General features: G+C 38.1%; 1 protein-coding gene across 1 annotated transcript in view; it reads right to left on the bottom strand.

Annotated features, from left to right (window-relative positions):
• Window positions 1–24,502, bottom strand: part of LOC150092596 (phospholipid-transporting ATPase ABCA1-like) — a 982,930-nt gene that overhangs the window by 462,712 nt on the left and 495,716 nt on the right. The window contains exon 26 of the mRNA XM_090414749.1: window positions 3,938–4,152. Coding sequence (XP_090270875.1) covers window positions 3,938–4,152 — 215 coding nt within the window. The remainder of the gene's footprint in view (window positions 1–3,937; window positions 4,153–24,502) is intronic.

Raw genomic sequence — 24,502 nt, 5'->3', positions numbered from 1 at the left:
GTATTTAAGTAACTTAATGGTTGCACCTGTTTGGAAACTCGTATAACAGAGTATATAAATTCTTTTCGCTATACACTTTGGTATTAATTTGGTCTAACTACTCGCTGATGAAGCCTCAAAAAAGGCTGAAACCGGTCTGGGTAGTGACCTCCCACCATAATGTAATAACAGCATACATTTCCTAGGAAATTGTTTTTACATTATGGAAAATACCTAAGAATAGCGATCAGAACTTTACTGACCTTGCTGCAAGTTCTCTGGTATTGTACCACATACTAGAGTCACTTGCATTAGCTCACGCTAGTGGTCGCCGATACTTTATAGTTTACTATATTCGGCATGAAACTCTCTGATTCCAATCTTTGAGTTTCTTATTCGGTTTTAAAACAATGTGGGATTTAATATCCCCTTAATTTAAATAATTTAAATTAAGGGGATATTAAATCCCTGTTTATATAGCCGAAATGAAACTTATTAGCTCTTTGTATTTAAGTATTATTATTATTATTATTATTATTACCCCAAGACCTCATGGAGTCAAAGACTCATCTGGGAGGTCCTTTTATCACACACACACATCGCATCATACCGAGCCTTAAACACACTCAAACTCCTTGCAGACACCACACTCTCAGGCAAGGCATTCCAATCATTCACAACTCTGCAGGAAATAAACCTGCATCTCACTCCCTCTTTAGACATAACTGGTAATTAATTTACGGAATTGACAACGCATATAAAGTAAATTAATTAAAGATAACTTTAATGAATCACTTCTATATTTCGGCAATGTCACATTGCCATCTTCGGGAACATAAAGATATGGTATGTGCACTAAGGAACTAACAAAGCAAATGAGGAAGAAAATAAGAACTAATTTTGTTCCTAAAGTCCTAATGGTGCCCTCTTGCGGGCTAATTTGGTAGTCTTGGCAGTTGGGCTGAAGTTCTCAAAATGAAAGTCTCCCAAATTTGGGGCAGTTTCATGCACCCAAATTTGTTGAGGTTAGGAACGTTTTTTAGAGCTGCTGAAGATTCTTTGAATAGTCTTTCGTATTTAAACTTGCTGCGATGGATTATTTTTGTCTTCTTCCAACGAATTTTATGGTGGGTATCTAGGGCATGGTCTGCCAGCCCAGAGCGGCTGTACTGGTGAAACCGGATGTAGTCTTGGTGTTCTGAAATCCTGATATTTGTTGTTCTGCCTGTTTGGCCAAAGTAGGACAATTTGCAGCTGCAAGTGACCTGGTATACACCAGGTAGGTCTAGGGGAAGTGGTTGGTCTTTGGTAGAGCGGATAAGGGATGCCAACTTTTTATATGGTCTGTAACAGGAAGTAAGGTCATATTTTTTGAGGATATTAGTTATTTTTTCAGAGGTGCCCTGGATGTAGGGGATAGTGATAGACTTGGTGTAGTCTTTATTGTGGAGGGGGGAGGGGGGTTGTGGTTTATAGGTTTTAGTATTTTTTGGATTTTTTTGGGGTTGTAGCCATTGGCTAAGAAAGTGTTGAGGATGTGGTTTAGTTCCATAGTCAGGGCCTTGTCATCTGAGCAGATTAATTTTGCCCTGTTATATAGTGTTTTTATCACCCCATATTGTTGTGAGGGGGGGGGGTGGGATTGCTGGTGAATGTATCTGCCAGTGTGGGTGGGTTTTCTGTAAACAGAGAAAACCAAAGTTCCATCAAGCTGGCGGGTGATTAAAGTGTCTAGAAAGGGGAGGGTGTTGTTTTCCACTTTTTCTAAGGTGAACTGGACTCTGGGATGTTGGTTGTTTAAGTGTGCTAGGAAGGAGTGGAGTGTATCTGAGCCATGTGGCCAAATAGCAAACACATCATCCACATAACGAAGCCAAATAGTGGGTTTTTGTGGGGCGGAGTTTAAGGCTTTCTCTTCAAATGTCTCCATAAAGAAATTGGCCAAGGGTGGGGAAAGTGGTGAACCCATGGCTGTCCACTCTATCTGTTTGTAGAACTTTCCTTGCCAAACGAAATAGCCTGAGTTCATTGTGAACTGAAATAGGGCTGAGATATCGGGAGGAAACTTGGCTTGGATGAGCTCAAAGGTTTCTTTGAGTGGGACATTAGTGAATAGGGAGGAGACGTCAAAACTGACCATTATGTCAGTGTGTTGGAGTGTGAGGTTTTTCTATACTGGCTTTAAAGTGGGCCAAGTTTTTTATGTGTGATGGTGTGTTGCCAGTGTAGTGTGTGAGCGTTTTGGCTAAATGTTTGGCTAATTTATATGTGGGGGAATCAATGCCATCCACTATGGGACGTAATGGCACATTTTGTTTATGTATTTTTTGGAGTCCATATAATCGGGGGGGGTCTAGAGTTATAAGGTTTAAGTTTGTTGGTGACTTCCACAGGCCAAGAAGTGACTTTCTTAAGGAGTCTGTGGATAGTTCTGATCTGAGAGTTGATCGGATTATATTCAATGGGGAGGTAAGTAGTACGGTCTCGTATTAAAGAATTCAGCTTACCTTTGTAGACTTTTTGATTGAGTACCACAGTGCCGCTTCCCTTATCAGCTTTGGTGATTACTATTTTTTTGTTGTTTTTTAATTCTTGTAGGGCTGTATATTCGTTTTTGGAGGTTTGGCTTTCGTGAGAACACCGACTACATCCAGTCTCACGTTGTTGGCGATGTGGTTAGGCAGGTTGCGAATTCCACGCTCTATTTGGATCATGATTTCATGAAATCATGATCATGATCATGAATTTAGTTATACATGAAGATGTATAACTGGTCTATAACAACATCCCACCAAGTATTTGATTCCATTCACCTCTATCTCACACCATACTGCCTCAAAACCACTGGCCCTATTTCCCTCTTGCATCGCTACCTTGTATGGACATAACTCTTTCTATATCATCAATAGCACTCCCCCTCCCTTTTTACCCCTTCTATCCTCACGAAACACATCATACCCTTCCATCTCTATTCCTGTCAGGATGTCATCTTCTTCCAACCATGTCTCACTTATTCCGACAATCTTTGGGTGAACAGACGCAATTAGTGCAACCATTTCATATGCCTTGTTTCTTATACTTCTAGCATTGGTATACAAACACAACAGCTCATTTCTGGATCTACAGCTAGTTCCACTGATACCACTCACTCGATGTGATCTCTCCATTCTCGACTGGGGCCATTTCCCTTTCTGCTTCTTCATTTTACAACCCTTTTCAATTCCAACTGTTTCCTCTTGATCCCTGGTTATCCCATTTCTTTCCTGCCTACACATGCTCTCACATCCTCTTGGAGCATCCACCTTTCTCACGTTGTGTATCCTTGTCCACCCTGAGCCTCCCCATTTCCCTGCTCCTCTTGCACACCCATTCTCTCATTTTCTATACTCATACCACTCACTTCCCCATTCATATCCACTTCTTCAATCTCTCCTCTCCTTTTAGTCTGGTTTGTTTTTGAACTAGGTTTAGTTTAAAAATAGAGTTAATTACACCTGTTATTTTTAAATATTTTGCAATTTTTTTACATTTATATCTTTTTCATTTTCATATGTTATCATACATCCTAGGTAGTTAAATGAATTCACCTGTTCTAATATCTTGTTATGTATTACTATTTTAGTTCTTGCTGGATCTTGTCCTTTAAAGGCCATAGTTTTTGATTTTTCTTTGAATATCTCATTTAGATCTAAAATAACTTTCTATAAGCTATCTTCAGAATTTGTAATTATTATTTGGTCGTCAGCAAAGAGGAGAGTGTTTAAGTTTACTTTAGGAGAAAGTTTAATTCCTTGATGTAAATTTTTATTCCATTTTATTATTATTTCATTTAAGTAGATATTAAAGAGTTGCTGAGAGGGGACATGTGAAATTCACTGGAAAAGTTTTATCTAAGATTCAGTTAGAAATAATATTAGAATAGCATCTCTTTATGATAGGCATATAGAAAAAATAATACCTCTTCTAGAGATGTATCTGAGATACCATAACTTGTGATATGTAACTGCTCCAAATGAGAATCTAAAGCTTGAAATAATCTCTCTAAAGAGCCATTCCTTTGAGAAGATGATGGCAATAAATAAGACAGTTCAGTTCCAACATCCTCTACTAGGTTAACTTCAGGAACAATTTTTTGGATAAATTCTGTTACTTTTGGCACTGCACAAATACCACCTAAAAATGGAGAAAAATAAATCACTTCACTGATTCTTTATATTTCCTTCTTTATGTAAAGAAATCAACAAAGATATAAACAAAATAACTACATAGATATATTGCATTTTTAATGAATTATTTAATAATTGAATAAATAAGATGATTGTCACCTTTGCTACTATTAACTTGCTAGTGCAGTCAGCAACAACTATATCCTATGAGTGCAATAACCTAGATTTGAATTCTAGGATGTGATAGCATTTCAAAGAATATTTCAACTTGAGTATTAGCTGGACTCAAGTGTGGCAAGAGCCTTTCCTTCTTGACACCTGATTTAGATTTTTCCCCCCTCTCATGCAAAACTAGTCACAGAGTGCATATTTGTATGCACATACACACATGCCATGAAAAGAGGATTAACTGTTCTCTGTAATACCAAATTAGGTGTGTGGAAGAACCAATTTTACATGGCTACAACAAGCCTTTGGGATTATGGCATAAAAGGCAGATGGGGTAAAATTTTGTGGTTATTCTGACTATGGCATTTCTGTTTTGCAGTTGTCAAGAAAAAATTCTTCTTCCCCCATTGTTTCTGTAGAAGTAATAAGCCACGATCATCCAGTTTATTACAGTTTTCTATATTAAGCAATATATAATTTTATGCACTGTATAATTTTAATCTCAATAGAATAATTTGAATAATGTTTAATCAAACATCAAAATATTAAATGCAATGATTGACAAACAATTTCTAAACAAATTGTATTATATTTTAAAATAAAGGCATACAATAAATTGCCACATTTCAAAAAAGCAGAAATACAGTTAATGTAGTTGGAAGGGGATCAATCGTTCGATAGTGTTGGCACACTCTCCCTCGAAGAGTCTTTGTACTCCCTGGAGGTGTCACATAATAATAATAATAACATTAGTGAAATATTCCACACTAAGCTATCACCGTTACTTTTCAAATAATACATGCTGAATAGACAAAACAAATTCCAGCACACCTCTCTCAGAAAATGGAACAAAAGTTAATAAAACTAAACTAGGATGAGTGGAAGAGTCAAATTCTCTGAAACCTTATTGGAGATCATCAGTGACTATTAACTCAGAGTGAACAGTCGTAGCACTAAATTAAACCATTTTTTAAAATAAGATAGGAAGATGAGAGAGTAGCTTACCTAGGATTAGTGGTTTGTGATGCTGACTATTGAAGGTGATATACATAATGAAAACGTATATTCATTAGGAAAAGATTTCTGGAGAGAGAAATGAATAAAAGAAGAGGCAGGAGAAAGTTAAGGGTCATGACAAGATCACTGGCAGAAGGGCATTGGGAATGTAATAAGGATGACAACTTCTTGATCTGTTATACAGTCAGATCTAGGGATGATTAGGCATGAAAAAGGCATGAATAGGAGATGCTCTTCTCATCTTTGCAGTTTGGCGATATTATGGGAACAGAGAGAGGTACTTTGTTGAAAAAAAAGAGGGGAGGGATATTGTTAAGCTGCTTTGAAAATAGGAAAAATAATGTTGTAAGGGATCCTCATTTACCTTGATGGACCTGTGTTTCACTCAGGATTTCTCCATGAGTGCAGGTCACAAAGATGCCTCCAACGATCTCAATCTTGAGCCTCTCTTTTCCATGTTATACCCATAGATGGATCTTCCCATTTTGTAGGTGATTTTCCTGGTTTTCTCTTTATTCTTGGTTGCCAGTTGAGTATTCATCTGTTATCCCTGAGTCTGGCTATGTGACCTGCCCATCTCATCTTGCTTCCATATACTGCAATTACCACATCTTTTATACCTGATCTCTTTCTTAGTTCTATGTTTCTAACATGTTCCATTTTGCTGATGTTACAAATCCTATGCTCTATTGCATGCTGAATTATTCTGAGTCTCTTCTTCTTTTCTTGTCATGTTCCATGTGTGAGTGATGGAAGAATGTCACTATTAAATAGTTTTGCCTTCACAGAGATGTCAAGATTTGGATCAGTAAGTGTTTCTTTTAGTCTATTGAATGATAGCCCTGCAGCTTTCTTTAATTTTGCTAGTTCTTCAGATAAATTGTTATTAATTTTTGTTGTTTGTCCTAAGTAATTGTAGGAGTCAGTTTGTTCTCTAGGGATGTTATTAATACATAGGTGATTGTCACTTGTGTAGATGTTTTTTGATCCATTTTGTTTTTTCTAGATTAATTTCTAAGCCTATCTTACTGCTGTTTGTGTATATTTTTTCACTCATTTCTTCTAGGTCTTTTGGGTTGTGGGATATCAGTACTAGATCATCGGCAAACATAAGGATTTGTAGTTTTTCACCATCTATGCTTATTCCTCCATTTAGGTTTTTTTTTTTCAGAATGTATTCTAAAGTGCTGGTAAATAGATTAGGGGAGATCACATCACCTTGGCAGATCCCTCTCTTTATATATATATATTTATAGTTGATCAAATAGGGTTATTTGTGTGGTCTGATTTTTGTTAATTTCTTTTATCATGTGGATGTAAGTAGGGTCCACATTTATTTCTAGTAAGGCACTGATGACTGCATTGTATTCTATGGTATCAAATGCTTTCTTAAAATCAATAAAGAGGAAACATAGAAGGATTCGGTTTCTCTGCCTTTTTCTGTTGGTTGTGAAATGACCTGGATATGATCTATTGTGGAGAGGCCTCTGCTGAATCCTGCCTGCTCTCTACTGGAGTTGTCTTTGAGTGTGTTTTGGATTCTGTTCAGTATTATTCTGTTCATGATTTTATATATGCGAGAGAGTAGACAGATTGGACGATAGTTTTTTTGTGTCTTCTTTGTTCTCTTTTTTGAATAGAAGTATGGTTTTTAAAGTCTTTCATTCCTTTGGAATCTTTCTTTCTTTGAAGTACCATGTGAATCTGGCAGCCAAAGCTTTGAAAATAATTGGTCCACCATGTTGGTGGACCAATTATTTATAATAGGTTAGCCAAGTGGTTAGCGTATCTGCTCTCTAGACAAAAGGTGGTGAGTTTGAATCCTGCCATGGGTATGGATGTGTTGTGATTGTCTGTGAAAATACTAGTGGTGGTGGGTGGTAGATGGTGTTTGTGTAGTTGCGGTTCATTGTAGTTAGTGGATTGAGTGATGGAGACAGAGAGTTGTAGAGCAAGTGTCCTCCCTTGATGCATCTATGGATTCCATGGAGGTGTCACATAATAATAATAATAATTGTGTTAGATTGTTGTTTGAATGATCTTGTTTTCATTGTGTATCAATTATGTGAATGAAATAATAATAATTATCATTATATCACTGCATTAGCAACAAAAATAGCTGCCAATGTCCCAAAATCACACTCGTAACACAAGCAAAATGTCTTGGCCTTTAACATAGATTGCCACTACAAATGGACAAAATATATAGAATACCTACATATTAAACTCCACATCATTGCTACAAAACATTTCCAGGTAAAATACATGATTCCATATAATGTAAAAAAACTCCTATATCACTCCTATACCCTTCCATCTCTATACCTGTTAGAATGTCTTCCTCATCCAGCCATATTTCGTTATTCCAACAATTTTTTTTTTGTGTGAATGAACTCTATTAATGCTCATATTTAATTTTCCTTGTTTCTGATAATTTTAGTATTCTATACAAACATAACAGATCAGTCCTGGATCTATAACAAGTTTCACCAATACCACTTATTAGAATTGATTTCTCCACACTTCCTCGAGCGATTTCTTTTTCGCTTACTCATCCCAGAATCTTCTGCAAATGCAACTGTTTTCGATGAAACATTTTCGATGTTTTCGAGAAGCCGATGACAATTCCAGGTCATCGACTTCTCTTTTTGTCTACACACAAATTCACATCCTCTTGAATCATCATCTTTTCTCACTCTGTGTTCCCCTGCCTCCCTGAGTCTCCATGTTCCTTTGTTTGTCTTGCACACTTTTTCTCTTATAAATGAACAAGTGAGTAGCATGAGTGTAGAGAATAAGCACCACTTCAATCTCTCTTTCCTTATTCTCCTACTCTTTCACATCATTGCACTGCTTATTTGTTCCAATTCTCTCTCTGCACTCATGACTCTGCCTTCTAGCAGCAGTCCCTCCAAATGACTCACACCAAACCCATTCAAATGCAGTCCATCACTGTTACACTATAATACAGTTCAATTCTTTTTTAAACTCATTCCACACATCAATAAACTGCGCTCCTTTCTCATCACACATTTCAGCTAACATATCATTCAAAATTTTTGCTATCTGCCTCATCTCATTACTGTCACGCCTGGACAACACACTGGGCTACCTTTCCTATTACATTATCTTTTATTCTTCTCAACAACATCCTGATATCCAATCCTAAATTCTCCTTGTTTCTAGTCAAGTCATTTGTTGCAACTTTTTTTATGACATTTACTATTATTTATACATTGCTTTGTCATGATCAAATTCTATGTTGGTCAATTACCTCATATATATAAAAACATTTTTTTTGTGTAAAAATTATAGACAAAAAATTAAAAAAAAAAAAAACTAATATATATATCTTCTTATTATTGTATGGGTGACTCCATGGAGTCCGAAGCCTTATCACAGGAGAGCCAAACTATCCACACATTCTGTCATACCTGTCCTTGAACCCATTAACAGACAAAACACTCACAACTGACTGGCAACCCATTCCACTCATTGACAACTCTTCAAGCAAAAAACCTAGTCCTCGCACTGCTATTAACCACACCTTTATTCAACTTTCAGGGATGAGCACATGTTCTGGCCCCCTCTAGCCAAGTGCTGAAATATTTCTCCTGCATTAAGCACACTCTTTCCAAAAATAGTGTCTGAAAGAGCTACGGAACGATAAGTGCTATTTTGAATGATAATTGGCAATATTTCGTGAATTTTAGTGTTGTACTATTTATTTTTGATAACAAAGTGTGTCTGCATCATTTTTTTGGCATGCTTTATTAGTTGAAATTGCCTTCTAAAGAAGGCAATTTCAAACTAATTCAACTAATATAACACAATGGCAGTACTTACGAAGTCAAACAGTGGTCATAGACAGGTGTGATTAGGTGAGAGCACTGAAAAATCAGTGGCATTAATGGCATAGACTTTTCAAAAATGATTCGATGTCGTGAGCTTAATATGTATGCATGGCAGAGTGTAACAGATGTGTTTGTGGAGAGAGAGAGAAAATGAATGGGAGATGAGAGAAAGTATCGATTTGTAGGACGTGCGATATATTGTTAGACCATGGGGCAATAAATGCAAAACAGACTGAAAAGATAGACGATAGCATGAATGAAAGAAATAGAAAAGAAAACAAACCTAGTGAAACTGAGAGAGTGAAAGAATGCAAGAATGGGAAAGCAAAAGTTAGTGATAAGGGAACTAAAGAAGTATGAATGAGGAAATGGAAGTAAGGTGTGGCAGAATGAGAGGTAGCTAGACTAAGGAAGTGACGGAGAGCGAAACTGTTGAAATGCAAGTTTGATAAAACGGTTATTAAAAATGAAAAATTAAATGAGGAATATGAGGAGTGATGTCAGATGTTTAGTGCAAACTAATGAAAGGATGCAGGAGAATAGAATGAAAGAAAAAAGAGTAAAAGAGGTTATGAGTGATTCCAGGATGTCAGTATATACAGATTCCATAGTGAGAGGATCAGTCAATGAGAGATTCCATAAAATCTGCTATCCAGGAGGGAGAATGAGTAGGATAATTCAGGCATTGGATTAATGCAGATATTAACTGCACTACCAGCAATCTTAATATTTACTTAAAAAAAAAAAAAAGTGCTAGTCGGTGCAAAATGACCACTAGTAACAGTAAAATAAAATCAAAGCAAAAAACAAAGAAAATAAAAATAAAGCACTTTTCTCACCACAATCCAAGATGTCATTCCATATAATATCATAGTATGCAATCATTATCCCTCAAAGAGCCTACTACATTATTGATATAAGTTAATATCTTATTTTTGTTCATAGTTCAAGGAACTGTTGTTCTTTGCACAGCACATGCATTGTAGACTTCCTTCAAGAAGGGTTCAAGAACCAATGCAAAGAGTAACAGACCTTATGTTGGAGGTTTAATGGATTTTTTACAACACTCAAAAAGAATTAAAATAGAATTTAATACTTCCTATATTTCGTCCTAGTCACTAGGACATCTACGGGGATTACAAAAACAATTAATGTAACATGCACACAAAAACTTACAATACTAAGCCCAACCACGTGGGTGACACTAAAGTCCTATCTAGGTGGAGCGCCCTCTAAGGGCGGTCGTAGGTGGCCTGGAATGTAAGGTGGGACCTCTGGTGATGAGTGTTTCCCAAATCTTCGGAAGCTTACTGCAACCGTATTTATTTAGATTTGGTTGGTTTCTGAGAGCTGCTGCTGCTGCTTCTAAGAAAAGTCTCTCTTTCTTGAATTTGCTGTGGTGGAGCATGGTGGTTTTCTTCCATGATACTCTGTGGGTGGTGTACAACACACGGTCAGTCAAGCCTGAATGGCCATAGTTGTGTTTAATGATGTACGACTTGTGTTCCTCCAGGCGGATGGATGCTGATCTGCCTGTCTGTCCAAAGTACACAAGCTTACAGGAACAGGGTACTTTGTAAACTCCAGGCAGAGAGAGAGGAGGGAGCTGATCTTTCGTAGACCAGATAAGGGTAGCAAGTTTGCGGTAGGGCTTATATGCTGTGCGTAGGTTATACTTTTTTAGTATTTTGGCTATTTTTTCCGAAGTGCCACAGATGTAGGGTATGGTGATGGCATTTTTAAAATCTTGTTGACGAGAGGGACGGAGAATGGGGGAGGAATTGATTATTTTTTTGATATTATGTTCGCTGTAACCATTGGAGAGGAAAGTTCTGTGTATGTGGTTAAGCTCAGTAGTGAGGGCGGTTCCACTGGAACAAAGATTGTGGGCTCTCTTGGTAAGAGTTTTAATGATGCCATATTGTTGCGAGGGGTGGTGGTGGGAGAGTTTGTGAATGTATCTGCCTGTGTGTGTGGGTTTTCTGTATACAGTGAAGGCAAGTGTATCATTAGGCAGGCATGTGACTAAGGTGTCTAGGAAGGGTAAACAATTGTTCTTTTCCATAGTAAACTGGATTCTTGGATGTAGGCTATTGAGATGACTGAGGAAGGAGTCTAACGTGTCTGGGCCATGAGGCCAAATAGAGAACACATCATCTATATATCTTAGCCAGATAGACGGTTTGAGTGGGGCTGAGTCTAAGGCTCGTTTTTCGAAATCTTCCATATAGAAATTGGCAAGGGAGAGTGAGAGGTCGGAAACCATGGCGGTTCCCTCTATCTGCTTGTAGATTTTGTTCTTCCAAGAGAAATACCCAGAGTTGATGGCAAAGGAAAAGAGATCTAAGATGTCAGAGGGAAAAACGTTTTCTAAGAGAGATAAAGTGTCTGTTAAGGGAATATTGGTAAACAATGAGGAGATATCAAAGCTTACTAATATGTCTGTATTATTCAAGGTTAAATTTTCTGTGAGGGCTTTAAAGTGGGTCGAGTTTTTTATATAGGATGCGGAATTTCCGGTGAGGGGGGACAGAGAGTTGGCCAGCTGTTTAGACAGTCTGTAACAAGGTGCATTGGTGGCATCTACTATAGGCCCGAGTGGGGAATTGGGTTTGTGGATTTTTGGGAAACCGTATATTCGGGGGGGACGGGAGCGGAAAGGTTTAAGTTTTTTTGTGACGTCAGGGGGCCAGGAGGTTACTTTTTTAAGTAAGATTTTTAATTTCTTAACTTGTGTTTTTGTGGGGTCGTGTTCTAGCGGGATGTAGGTAGCGCGATCGCGGAGGATAATGTTCATTTTACGATTGTATTCGCTGGTATTAAGAACGACTGTGGCATTACCCTTATCCACTCTAGTGATGACGATACTTTTTTCTTTGTGTAGTTTCAGGAGAGCCATGCGTTGGGCATACGATAAGTTACTTTTTGAAGGCGAAGAGTGAGCGAGGATGTTGGCTACGTCGAGTCTGATGTTGTTGGCTACCTCCGACGGTAAGCGACCGATCCCCCGTTCGACGTTAACCATTACATCGAGCACCGGCACTTCTTTCGGGGCGATGGCAAAATTACGGCCGAGGCAAAGGGCGCTGATGGCATCATCGTTGAGCCTTTTGGAAGAGAGGTTTATTACTGTCTGGAGCGGTTGAATATGGGTTCCCCCCCTCTCACCCCCCCTTGCCAATTTCTATATGGAAGATTTCGAAAAACGAGCCTTAGACTCAGCCCTACTCAAACCGTCTATCTGGCTAAGATATGTAGATGATGTGTTCTCTATTTGGCCTCATGGCCCAGACATGTTAGATTCCTTCCTCAGTCATCTCAATAGCCTACATCCAAGAATCCAGTTTACTATGCAAAAGGAAAAGAACACTTGTTTACCCTTCCTAGACACCTTAGTCACACGCCTGCCTAATGATACACATGCCTTCACTGTATACAGAAAACCCACACACAGAGGCAGATACATTCACAAACTCTCCCACCACCACCCCTCGCAACAATATGGCATCATTAAAACTCTTACCAAGAGAGCCCACAATCTTTGTTCCAGTGGAACCGCCCTCACTACTGAGCTTAACCACATACACAGAACTTTCCTCTCCAATGGCTACAGCGAACACAATATCAAAAAAATAATCAATTCCTCCCCCATTCCCCGTCCCTCTCGTCAACAAGATTTTAAAAATGCCATCACCATACCCTACATCCGTGGCACTTCGGAAAAAATAGCCAAGATACTAAAAAAGTATAACCTACGCACAGCATATAAGCCCTACCGTAAACTTGCTACCCTTATCTGGTCTACGAAAGATCAGCTCCCTCCTCTCTCTCTGCCTGGAGTTTACAAAGTACCCTGTTCCTGTAAGCTTGTGTACTTTGGACAGACAGGCAGATCAGCATCCATCCGCCTGGAGGAACACAAGTCGTACATCATTAAACACAACTATGGCCATTCAGGCTTGACTGACCATGTGTTGGACACCACCCACAGAGTATCATGGAAGAAAACCACCATGCTCCACCACAGCAAATTCAAGAAAGAGAGACTTTTCTTAGAAGCAGCAGCAGCTCTCAGAAACCAACCAAATCTAAATAAATGCGGTTGCAGTAAGCTTCCGAAGATTTGGGAAACACTCATCACCAGAGGTCCCACCTTACATTCCAGGCCACCTACGACCGCCCTTAGAGGGCGCTCCACCTAGATAGGACTTTAGTGTCACCCACGTCGTTGGGCTTAGTATTGTAAGTTTTTGTGTGCATGTTACATTAATTGTTTTTGTAATCCCCGTAGATGTCCTAGTGACTAGGACGAAATATAGGAAGTATTAAATTCTATTTCAATTCTTTTTGAGTGTTGTAAAAAATCCATTAAACCTCCAACATAATGTCCTCACAGCACTTAAGCCTCTACACAAGAAGAGTAACAGACCTTGCTTGACTCCTTTTTGAATTTTGACCAGGATTAATGGGAACCCATTAACCTAGGAGGCAGGTAGTTGAATTGGCACAGGCTCCTTTAATAATGGAGAGCAGATTTTTATCCACACCAATTTGCTCGAGAATGTAGAACAAAAGAGGATGCTGGACATAATCAAATCCTTAAGTAAGGTGAACTGATAGCACTGACATTGGCTACTTATCAGTGGGACCCAGAAGGGATATCAGGGTTGAAATAATGCAGAAGTCATATATTTCCCACAAACTAGTAAAAAGGTGTATCACCTTGTTATTAAATTACTCTGGATCAGAGATAAATGTTGAAAGTTTTTTCACTTGGTTAAACTATAAATTAAAGCAGCTAAGAAATTATATTCTTGGTTTAATCCTTTATCCAAGTGTAAGCAAACAAAGTTTGCATGTGAAGTAACTTCACAACTGTGCTACTTGTATCAATTAGCCTCTATATAGAAGTATCCCAGTTGTGAAGTTACTTCATGCACAAACTCTGTTTGCTTACACTTGGATAAAGGATTGAACCAAGAATACAATTATTATTATTATTTTTATTATTTTGACACCTCTAGGGAGTCCAAAGACTCATCGAGGGAGGACACCTGCTCTACAGCTGTCTCCACCACTCAATCCACCGCACTAACCACAACTACACCAATGCCATCTACCGCTGACCACCAGTAGCATTTCCACAGACTATCACAAACATCCATGCCCACAACAGGATTCGAACCTGCAGCCTTTTGGTTGGAGAGCAGATACACTAACCACTCTGCCAACCAGGCCAACTTCTTGGCATCTTTAATTATAGTTTATTCAAGTGAAAAATCTCTAATCCAGAGTATTTTAGTAATAAAGTGTGACTATGTGTATATGATGTGGAAATATGATTTGCTCAACTTTGGCATCACTTCTGTGTCGGCTCCCACTGATGAGACCTCAATAAAGGTCCAAACTGGTCTGGGTAGTGATCCTTCCCATAATGCATAGCGTTATACACACCCTTTGCATTATGGGATATTAAGGCAAGTGATGTGAAGTCATTAGCCTCTATATACAAGTCGTGAAGTTAGTTCACATATAAACTTTGTTTGCTTACACTTGGATAAAGGATTAAACCAAGAACATAATTTCTTGCCATCTTTAATTTATTGTTTAACCAAATGAAAAAAACTTTTGACATGGTTGCATAAAACTTCCCAAAATATGGGAAACACTAATACTCTGAGATTTCAGTTCACCTAGTTAGGATGGGGCACTTTCCTAACAGAGGCCACTTGTCTTCCAGAGTATGTCTAATTTAGAATTACCTATTTTGATCTCCTCTGGCTCAAGGTTTCCTTGCCCTATTCGGTAACTTTCGTTTGAATTATTCACTGCTTTGCAAATTTCAAAAATTACTCTGACCTCTTCACCTTCTTATCCATCAAGCTTAAACTTCTGCAATTAAGCTATCCAAATAGTGAAGTCACCTTCATATGTAACCTTAATCAATGGCTCTCATTTTCTAACACCATTAACCAAGAGCTGGACGTGATATAGGAGCTTTTCCTGTAAATACAAATTATACATCTATGCACCTAAATTCCTGATAACTCTCTCTCTACTCTTCCAATATACCTGTCCTTTTGAACCCGTTTTATTTCCAGATATTCTGCAGAAGTCACCACTCTTCTCAGTAATTCAGATCCTGTTATTGAGCAAGTTTCCTCTTACACGGAACACCCTTTCTTCCTCTAGCCATTCTCACCCTCATGTCCATTCACACTACAAAGGTACCAAGTCGGATGACCTTGTTATAGTGCATAAGCAAATTTGAAAAACCCAACTTCCCTTTAACAAATCCATGCATTAAAGGGATGACTGGTTTCTATCCCACATTCCACTTTCCAACTATTGGTTCTACAGAAGATGTACCAAAGTACTCGAAAAAAAAAGTGACTTACTGCAGGTGGCTTACTACAAGAAACCCAACTTCACACTAAGCTTGTACTGAAGTGGGCAATAAATGTAAAATACTCATCAGGAAATTCAAATCTTCCATAAAGATTTGAATTTCCTGATGTGAAAATGTGAAAAATAGAAAAATCAACTCTTTTCTAGCCTCATTAGCTGAGTGGTTTTTATATCTGTTCTCTGATCAATGGGCTGCAGATTCAATAAGATGGAAAACATTGTTAATGGGCAACTTTCTCTACATAAAGGCCCACTTGAATAAAGGATTAAACCAAAAATATAATTTCCTCGCAGCTTTAATTTATAATATAACATGAAAAAACCCTTTAACAAGAAGAATATTACTTGTTTCAAATATTACTTATTTTGGATGTTAATAAAGCAATAGTACTGGATGAGATTTTGTCATCGGTTTTGAGAAAATGTGCTAAAGAACTGATAGCTCCGCTGACCTATCTTTCAATGAAAGTCTGGCCATGGGAAAGGTGTGCAAAGAATAGAAGGAGGGTAAAACAGTTACATCATTGCATAAGAGTGGTATCAGACTTTAAGTGTCAAACTATAGACAATTTGTATTTCAACTGTAGTTATTAAGATTTTGTAGAAATTAGGGAGGAATCATTTACAGCATTAGGGAGATGAAGATAATGTTGTCTGTGAGAGTTAGCATGGATTTATTAAGTGAGGTTCTTGTTTTAGTAATATGATTGCCTTTTATAATAAAGTGACAAGAGTGGTTGATGAGGGAAAGGCATATTTTCATTTATTTATTTATTTTTTACAAAGGCATTTGACAGGGTACCACATGATAAGCTGATATTTAAGTTGCAGCACATGAGTTCTGATGTCCAGTTAATGATTTAGAATTGGCTGTCTGATGGGTATTAGAGAGTTGGTATGGAGGAGCTGTATCAAGGAAGCAGAAGGTTACAAGTGAGGTGCCGCAGGGCTCAGAACTGGGAACTGTATTTTTTTACTTTTATATCAATGGATTACAGTGTACATTCAGTTGTTTGCAGATGTTGTGGAGCTCAGAAGGGCTATTAGTAATAGTGCAGATGTGATAGCTCTGCAAGAGGATTTGAATAAACTAAACAGATAGAAAAATGAATGGGGGTCTCAGTTTAATTTAACTAAGTGTAGTGTCTTGAAGTCTGGGATACATCGATGGGAGATACACACCATGTTGGTGGACTGTAATGGAGGAAGTTGGGGAAGTAAGGGATCTGGCAGGTAATGATTGATAGAAACATCAAATTCAGAGAATATATTGCAAAGGTGGTGAAGATAAACCAGAGAACTGCTGTAATCCTGAGAAGGACACTAGCCTGCAGAGATAAAACAGTTGTTATTCTATTGCATAAAGCCCTGATTAGACCACATCTGGACTATTTGTGCTCAGATTTGGAGGGGATAAATTAACCATGGAAAGAGTGCAGAGGTGGATAACAAAGATGATATCAGGATTGTACAATGCAAGTTACGTGGATGGGCTGAGGGAATGTGGACTACAGAGTTTAGTAGATAGAAGGAGAGGTGATATGATTGAGACTTTTAAACTGTTGAGAGGTAGTTACAAAGCACTGGGAATTCTTTAATTTGGTGGAATGGGGAAGGAGTGAGAACAAGTGGCCATCCCTGGAAGTTGTGATTAGAGGGTATGGAGTGATTTCACTGCATGATGGGTGGCTGAACTGTGGAATGTATTGCCTAATAGAAAACTGAGAGCACGAACAGTCACTGGATTCAAGGAGCGATATGACAGACTTTGTGTTTTCCAGGGTGGGCCTCCCACAGTGAGTCTTGTGACTCCATGGAGACCTGAATCATAATAATGCTTTTCTTTTTTTTTTTTTTTTTTTTTTTTTTTTTGCTGTTTCTTTTCTCATCATACTCACATGTAATGCATATCATTCTTCAACAGCCATACTCCATGCAAAAAATCTTACTCCAAAAAATCACTAGCTTGACATGCTGTTTTTATATAGCTCTTGTTTTCTTTCTGTCTCCTTCCATCCTATGAATAATCTTTGCCACATTTAATTAGTTACAATCCCTTAAGCAAGTTCAAAGAAATATTGGAGGATTTCAAGAACTATCTTATCAGCCTGCACCCTAATATAAAGTTTACTAATGAATTTGAAAATTCTAAGATATTCCCTTTCCTTTATTTTTTACTGCAAGTCTCTGAGGATAAAATAATTACTTGTTTAGTTTACAGAAAACCCACAATAATAGTAGAGCCCTCCATGCTCCCCCTCATCCCCAATCTTAGAGAACATAGGAATAATCAATAAACCTAAAATACAGAGCTTAAAAACTTCAGCAACACTGAAAAAAAAAAAATAAAAAACTTCATTACTTCACCCATACTATTTCCCCTAATGGATACTGGCCCAAGATAATTGACAAGGTTCTGCAAACCCCACGAGACATCAAGGCAAGATTATGAAGACAAAACAAGCAAAAAAAACTTCAAAGGTGTTGTTATCTTTCCTTAAATCTGCAATGTTATGGGTAAAATATCTGTTTTTTCAAACTCATGACAAAAATGTTTCTTTTATTTCACTATATAAGATATCCAGATTCTTATAAGCTTTAAAAATCTCCTTATCTCTCACCCTTCTACCAAACGCACCCAACAGCACTATCACAAGAAACTCGGGTTTCTTGTTTTACATGATTTACTGCTCATGCAGCATTTTCTATGTTGGTCAAACAGATGAGCATGTCAATACATTTTAAAGATGTCAAAAAGAAAAGAAAACATAAATCTGTCTTAATTTTTCACACAACCAATGAAGACATATGGTACTTTGGCAAAAAAAACAGAAATGTTTTGCATCAAACAACTTTTTTTTCAGGAAATTTAAGGAGGCTTCCAAAATGTTGCACACTCTTACCAATGAGAACCAAATTGTCACCCTGTGCTAAGTTTGGTCTTTATTCATCAAAAATTTCATATTTCAAGCCCTTGGTTATGGCATGCATTATGTTCTTGAATATAATATTTGGAGACTGGCTCCAGGAAAAGGAAAGTTACTAGTGGAGTGCCTCAGGGGTCTGTTTTAGGTCCATTGCTGTTTAACTTATATATTAATGATATAGGTGAAGATTTGGATGGAGATATTCAGTTCTTTGCATATGATGTAAAGTTGGGACGAACCATGAAGTGTAGTGAAGATGTTGTGGCCTTACAGGGAGACTTGAATAGATTGAGTGATTGGGCACGGAAATAAGGATGCGAGTTCAATGTTGCAAAATGTAAGGTTTTAAAATTTGGAAAACAAAGATGGGATGCAGAATTTATGCTTGGTGAGAATATATTGTTGGAAGTAGAGGAAATAAGAGATCTGGGGGTGACAGTGGATAAGGATCTAAAATTTAGGGGACACATTGCCAAAATTGTGAAGACAACACAAAGCCTTCTGGGAATGATGCAGAGGACACTGACGTGTAGAAGTAGGGAGATTCTTGTTCAATTGGATAAGGCTTTGATTAGGCCACACATGGACTATTGTGCCCAGATTTGGTCACCGGGTTTTCAGAAGGATGAAGAGGTGTTGGAAAGGGTCCAAAGGAGACTGACTAAGGTAGTTTCTGACCTCTGGAATGTACAGTATGAGGAAAGATTGAGAAGATGTAATTTGCAGAGTCTGGTGGACAGGAGGAAGAGGGGAGATATGATAGAGACCTACAAGTTGGTAAGGGGTTGTTATAGGATTAATGTTGGAGAAGTTTTACAGAGAATAGTGGGAGATCAGGGGAGAACCAGAGGTCATCCCTGGAAACTGTATAAAGAGGGTGGGAGTAGGGGAGTGAGAGGCAGGTTTTTTTCATGCAGAGTTGTGAATGATTGGAATGCCTTGCCTGAGAATGTGATGTCTGCAAAGAGTTTGAATGTGTTTAAAACATGGTAAGATGAGCTGTGTGTGTGATAAAAGGACTTCCCAGATGAGTCTTTGACTCCATGAGGTCTTGGGGTGGTAATAATAATAATAATAATAATAATATTACCAACTAATATGCTTGCTTTCATGAGTTTGCTATTTATTTTAATTTTCATCTGTTGTATTCTTTCATTACTTAATGTGATACATTTTACACCTCTAGTTTTTTAGCAATGTTATAACATAAGAATGCTTGTTATGAAGTGTACCTGTCAGTACACAAAACTAATCCAGATTTTAAGTTTAATAAAGTATTTTATGTTACTTCAGATCATGTAGTCATTGTACCAGAAATTCGATGAATGTCTTCACAACTGCTGAAATCTAAAACTTTTCTTAATGAAAATGTCACATTCTAGTCCATTACTTATATTCCAGATGTAAATGATGACTGTCTCTCACTTTATCCTGTGTCCATTATGCTTGCTTCCTTTTTATTGCCTACATAAACTCATTATACAGTTATCATGTTTATTTAAAAAAATCTTTTTTATACATTGAGGCATTGCTAGAGTTAAATAATTCTTAACTATTTGTCACAAAACGCCAATTGCTTTCTCACTCAGCTTGCTGCTATTCTATAGTACTTCTTCTTCAAACTTCGTTCTATGCTTTTTCACATAATTAATATTGATGCAAACAGTTTTTCATAACTAGTCACTTGGATAGTTGAATGGCTAATGGATAGGTATTGGAAGGTTGCATATGGAGGAGTGGTACAGTGTGGGTTTATTGCGAAGGGGGGGGGTCATGCTTTAGCGATCTGCTTATGTATTACAAAAAGATAACTTTACTGGATAAAGGAGATACATAAACAGTGGTATACTTGCATTTTCCCAAGGCCTTTGAAGACTGCTACATAATAAGCTGATAGCTAAATTGCAACAGATGGGATTAGATAACAGACTAGTAAGTTCAATAGTTGACTGGCTGTTATATAGAGATCAGCAGGTGGCATATGATGGAGTGCTATCCCAAAAGCAAAAGGACACTAGTGGAATGCCACATGGATCTGCTTTGGGACCATTATTGTTTATTTTGTACATTAATCATATTGGGAAGGGCTTATCTGGAGAGAGAGAGAGGGATGTGCATATATTATTATTATTATTATTAAACAAGACCTCATGGAGTCAAAGACTCATCTAGGAGGTCCTTTTATCTTATTGCTCATTAAGTATCTCCACAACACATTCTGCAACAGCTGTCTTTATACCATTTCCTCCAATCAATGTCATCCTTCCATAATCATTCTTTCTTTTGCTGGCTACATATCAAAAGAACTCCCTAGGATTCTTTTTGGCTTCATTAGCTAACTGCTGTTCATACCTCTCTTTACACACACACATCTCATCATACCGTGTCTTAAACACATTCAAACTACTTGCAGACACCACGCTCTCAGGCAAGGCATTCCAATCACTCACAACTCTGCACGAAAAAAACCTGCCTCTCACTCGCTTACTCACACCCTCCTTATACAGTTTCCAGGGATGACCTCTGGTTCTCCCCTGATCTCCCACTATTCTCTGTAGAACTTCTCCACCATTGATCCTATAACAACCCCTTACCAACTTGTAGGTCTCTATCATATCTCCCCTCTTCCTTCTCTCCACGAGACTCTGCAAATTACATCTTTTCAATCTTTCCTCATACTCAACATTCCAGTGGTCAGAAACTACCTTAGTCAGTCGCCTTTGGAGCCTTTCCAACATCTCTTCATCCTTCTGAAAACCCGGTGACCAAATCTGGGCACAATAGTCCAAGTGTGGCCTAATCAAAGCCTTATACATTGGAACAAGCATCTCCCTACTTCTACATGTCAGTGTCCTCCGCATCATTCCCAGAAGTCTTTGTGTTGTCTTCACAATTTTGGCGATGTGTCCCCTAAATTTTAGATCCTTATCCACTATCACCCCCAGATCTCTTATTTCCTCTACTTCCAACAATATATTCTCACCAAGCATAAATTCTGCATCCCATCTTTGTTTTCCAAATTTTAAAACTTTACATTTTGCAACATTGAACTCACATCCCCATTTGCTTGCCCAATCACTCAATTTATTCAAGTCTTCTTGCAAGGCCACAACATCTTCACTACTCTTTATGGTTCGTCCCAACTTTGCATCATCTGCAAACAACTGAATATCTCCATCCAAATCTTCACCAATATCATTAATATATAAGTTAATCCTTTTCCTGGATATAAGCAATATCCAGGAAAAGAAAGCACTAGTGACTTTCCTTTTCCTGGATATTGCACCCCCATACACAACTTGTTGATACCTATCAGATAGCCAATCTCCAATCCAATGCACTAATCTAATATCCAACCCCATCTGCTCTAGTTAGACTGTCAACTTATCATGAGGTACTCTATCAAAAGCCTTTGCGAAATCCAAGTATATTAGTGTGTATCCTTCTCCTCTGTCCAAGGAAGCAGTCACTTTATTGTAATAAGTAAGTAGATTACTAAAACATGACCTCCCTTTAGCAAATCCATGCTGTCCATCAAAAATTATACCATTGTTGTCAACCCAACTCTGGATCCTAGTTCTCACAAGCTTCTCCAACAACTTAACCACAACACCTGACACACAGATAGGCCTATAGTTTGATGCTTGAGTTCGATCACCTCCTTTATGAAGTGGCACAATCTTGCCCTCCTTCCACTCTTTAGGAACTTGACCAAGTGCAAGACTCGTATTAAAAAAATATGTCAAGACAGGTGTCAACTCTCTGGCACACTCCTTCAGAATACGTGGTGATATATTATCAAGTCCCACAGCCTTATATACATCTAGTTTACTCAACTCCCCAAACACCTCTTGCTCACTTACAGTCAGTCTCTCCTCCCCATCATCAACTGCTCTTAATCTCTCCATGAAGTCACATTCACAAGATTGAAAGATCTTTATGAATTGCTCATTAAGTATCTCCACAACACATTCTGCAACAGCTGTCTTTATACCATTTCCTCCAATCAATGTCATCCTTCCATAATCATTCTTTCTTTTGCTGGCTACATATCGAAAGAACTCCCTAGGATTCTTTTTGGCTTCATTAGCTAACTGCTGTTCATACCTCTCTTTAGCTACTCTCACCAACCAAGTCACCCTCCTTGCCTGGTCTTTGTAGACTTCATGAAATTGGTTACTTCCACTTCTCTTATGCTGTCTCCACAATGCCTTTTTTTTCTGTATTGCATGCTTAATCTCTTTATTCATCCATCTCACACCTACCTTATTTAACCTTCTCACCCGTGGTATACATTTAGACATTGCATCTACTAAATAGTTTTTGAAAATCCCCCAAGCTGCATTGATCTCTTTTCCAGCTAACTCCTCATTCCATGCTACATCTGCAAGCTGTCTCCTGAGCTCTTCATAATCACCCCCCTTGTAGTTCCACATATACCCTTTTTTCACAGGGGTCCTTGCACTGCTGGCAACCACCCAGGTAATCACCTCATGGTCACTTTCACCAATTGGTGGATGATTTGACACCTCATTTATAATTACATCCTCTGATGAGATGACCAAATCCAAGACCCTTAATCCTCGTGTGCCCTTCTGTTACATACTGTCTGAGGTAGTTATCCCTCAAAAACTCAAGAAACTCATTTTCTTCACTTCCAGTCGCTATCTCTTCAATCCAGTCTATATTGCCATAATTAAAATCACCCATAATGATCACCCTTTTCTTATTTGCTTGGCTTATTTGACTATACATTTCACTATCACCACCAACCACATTACCAGGTCTATAACAACATCCCACCAAGTATTTGATTCTATTCACCTCTATCTCATACCATACTGCCTCAAAACCACTGGCCCTATTTCCCTCTTGCATCTCTACCTTGTATGGACATAACTCTTTCTCTATCATCAATAGCACTCCCCCTCCCTTTTTATCCCTTCTATCCTTATATATTTGCTGATGATGCAAAAAAAAAAAAAAAAAAAAAAAGAACAAAGAGAAGTAGGGCAGATGTTTTGGCCATGCAGGAGGATCTCAATAGACTGTGAGGAGGTAAGTGAGTGCAGCTATCAATGTAATGTTGCAAAGTGCAAGATCTTAAAATTTGGAAGGAAAGACTGGGAACCAGAGTACACAATTAATGAGGAAATTTTCAAGAAGGTAGATAAGATGTGTGATCTAGGAATAATAGTGGATACAGACCTGAAGTTAAGAGGTCACATTGCTAAAAACTGTAAGAACATCACACCAGATTATATCAATAATGAGGACACTGACATGTAGGAGCAAAGAGGTTATGGTCCCCTTGTGTAAGGCTTTGATCAGGTCACATTTGGACTACTGTGTACAGATTTGGTCACTGGTTTTCAAGGAGATATATTGGAGAAGGTCCAGAGAAGGTTTACTAAGTTGATATCAGGTCTATGGGATGTCACATGTGAGGAGAGATTGAAGGAATGCAAGTTGTAGAGCATTATGAATAGAAGAAGGTGAAGGATATGACTGAGATTCATAAGTTGGTGAGGGATTGCTACCAGATTAATGTGAGGAGATTTTTCAGAGAGTAGAGAGAAAAAGGTAGAACAAGAGGCCATTCCTGGAAGCTGTATAAGGCGAATGTGAGCAAGGGAGTGAGAAGCAGGTTATTTTGGACGGAGAGTAATTGGTAAGTGAAATGCATTGCCTGAGAGTGTGGGGAATGCAGAAACCGTGAATGAGTTTAAGGCACAGTTCAATGATCGTTTTTGTATAAGAGAATATTGACCTCCTGCAATAAATTCTTTGACTTTGCAAGGTAGATGTTAATAATAACAATAATATTTAATACTCTGGTAATGCTTTGTACTCCAATAGACATCCTTTTCTCGGTGAAGCACTTACATGGCTGGCCATCATTCAGGTTCATATTTCATGGTTATTTTGCAAATACAGAATCAATGCCCTCATTCACAATAACATCTTTGATTCTATCAAATCT

This window comes from Typopeltis vanoorti, chromosome 25 (assembly GCF_054136105.1).
Source record: "Typopeltis vanoorti isolate ZY-2024b chromosome 25, IOZ_Tvanoo_1.0, whole genome shotgun sequence".
Taxonomy (NCBI): domain Eukaryota; kingdom Metazoa; phylum Arthropoda; class Arachnida; order Uropygi; family Thelyphonidae; genus Typopeltis; species Typopeltis vanoorti.
This window is presented reverse-complemented; position numbering and strand designations above follow the sequence as displayed.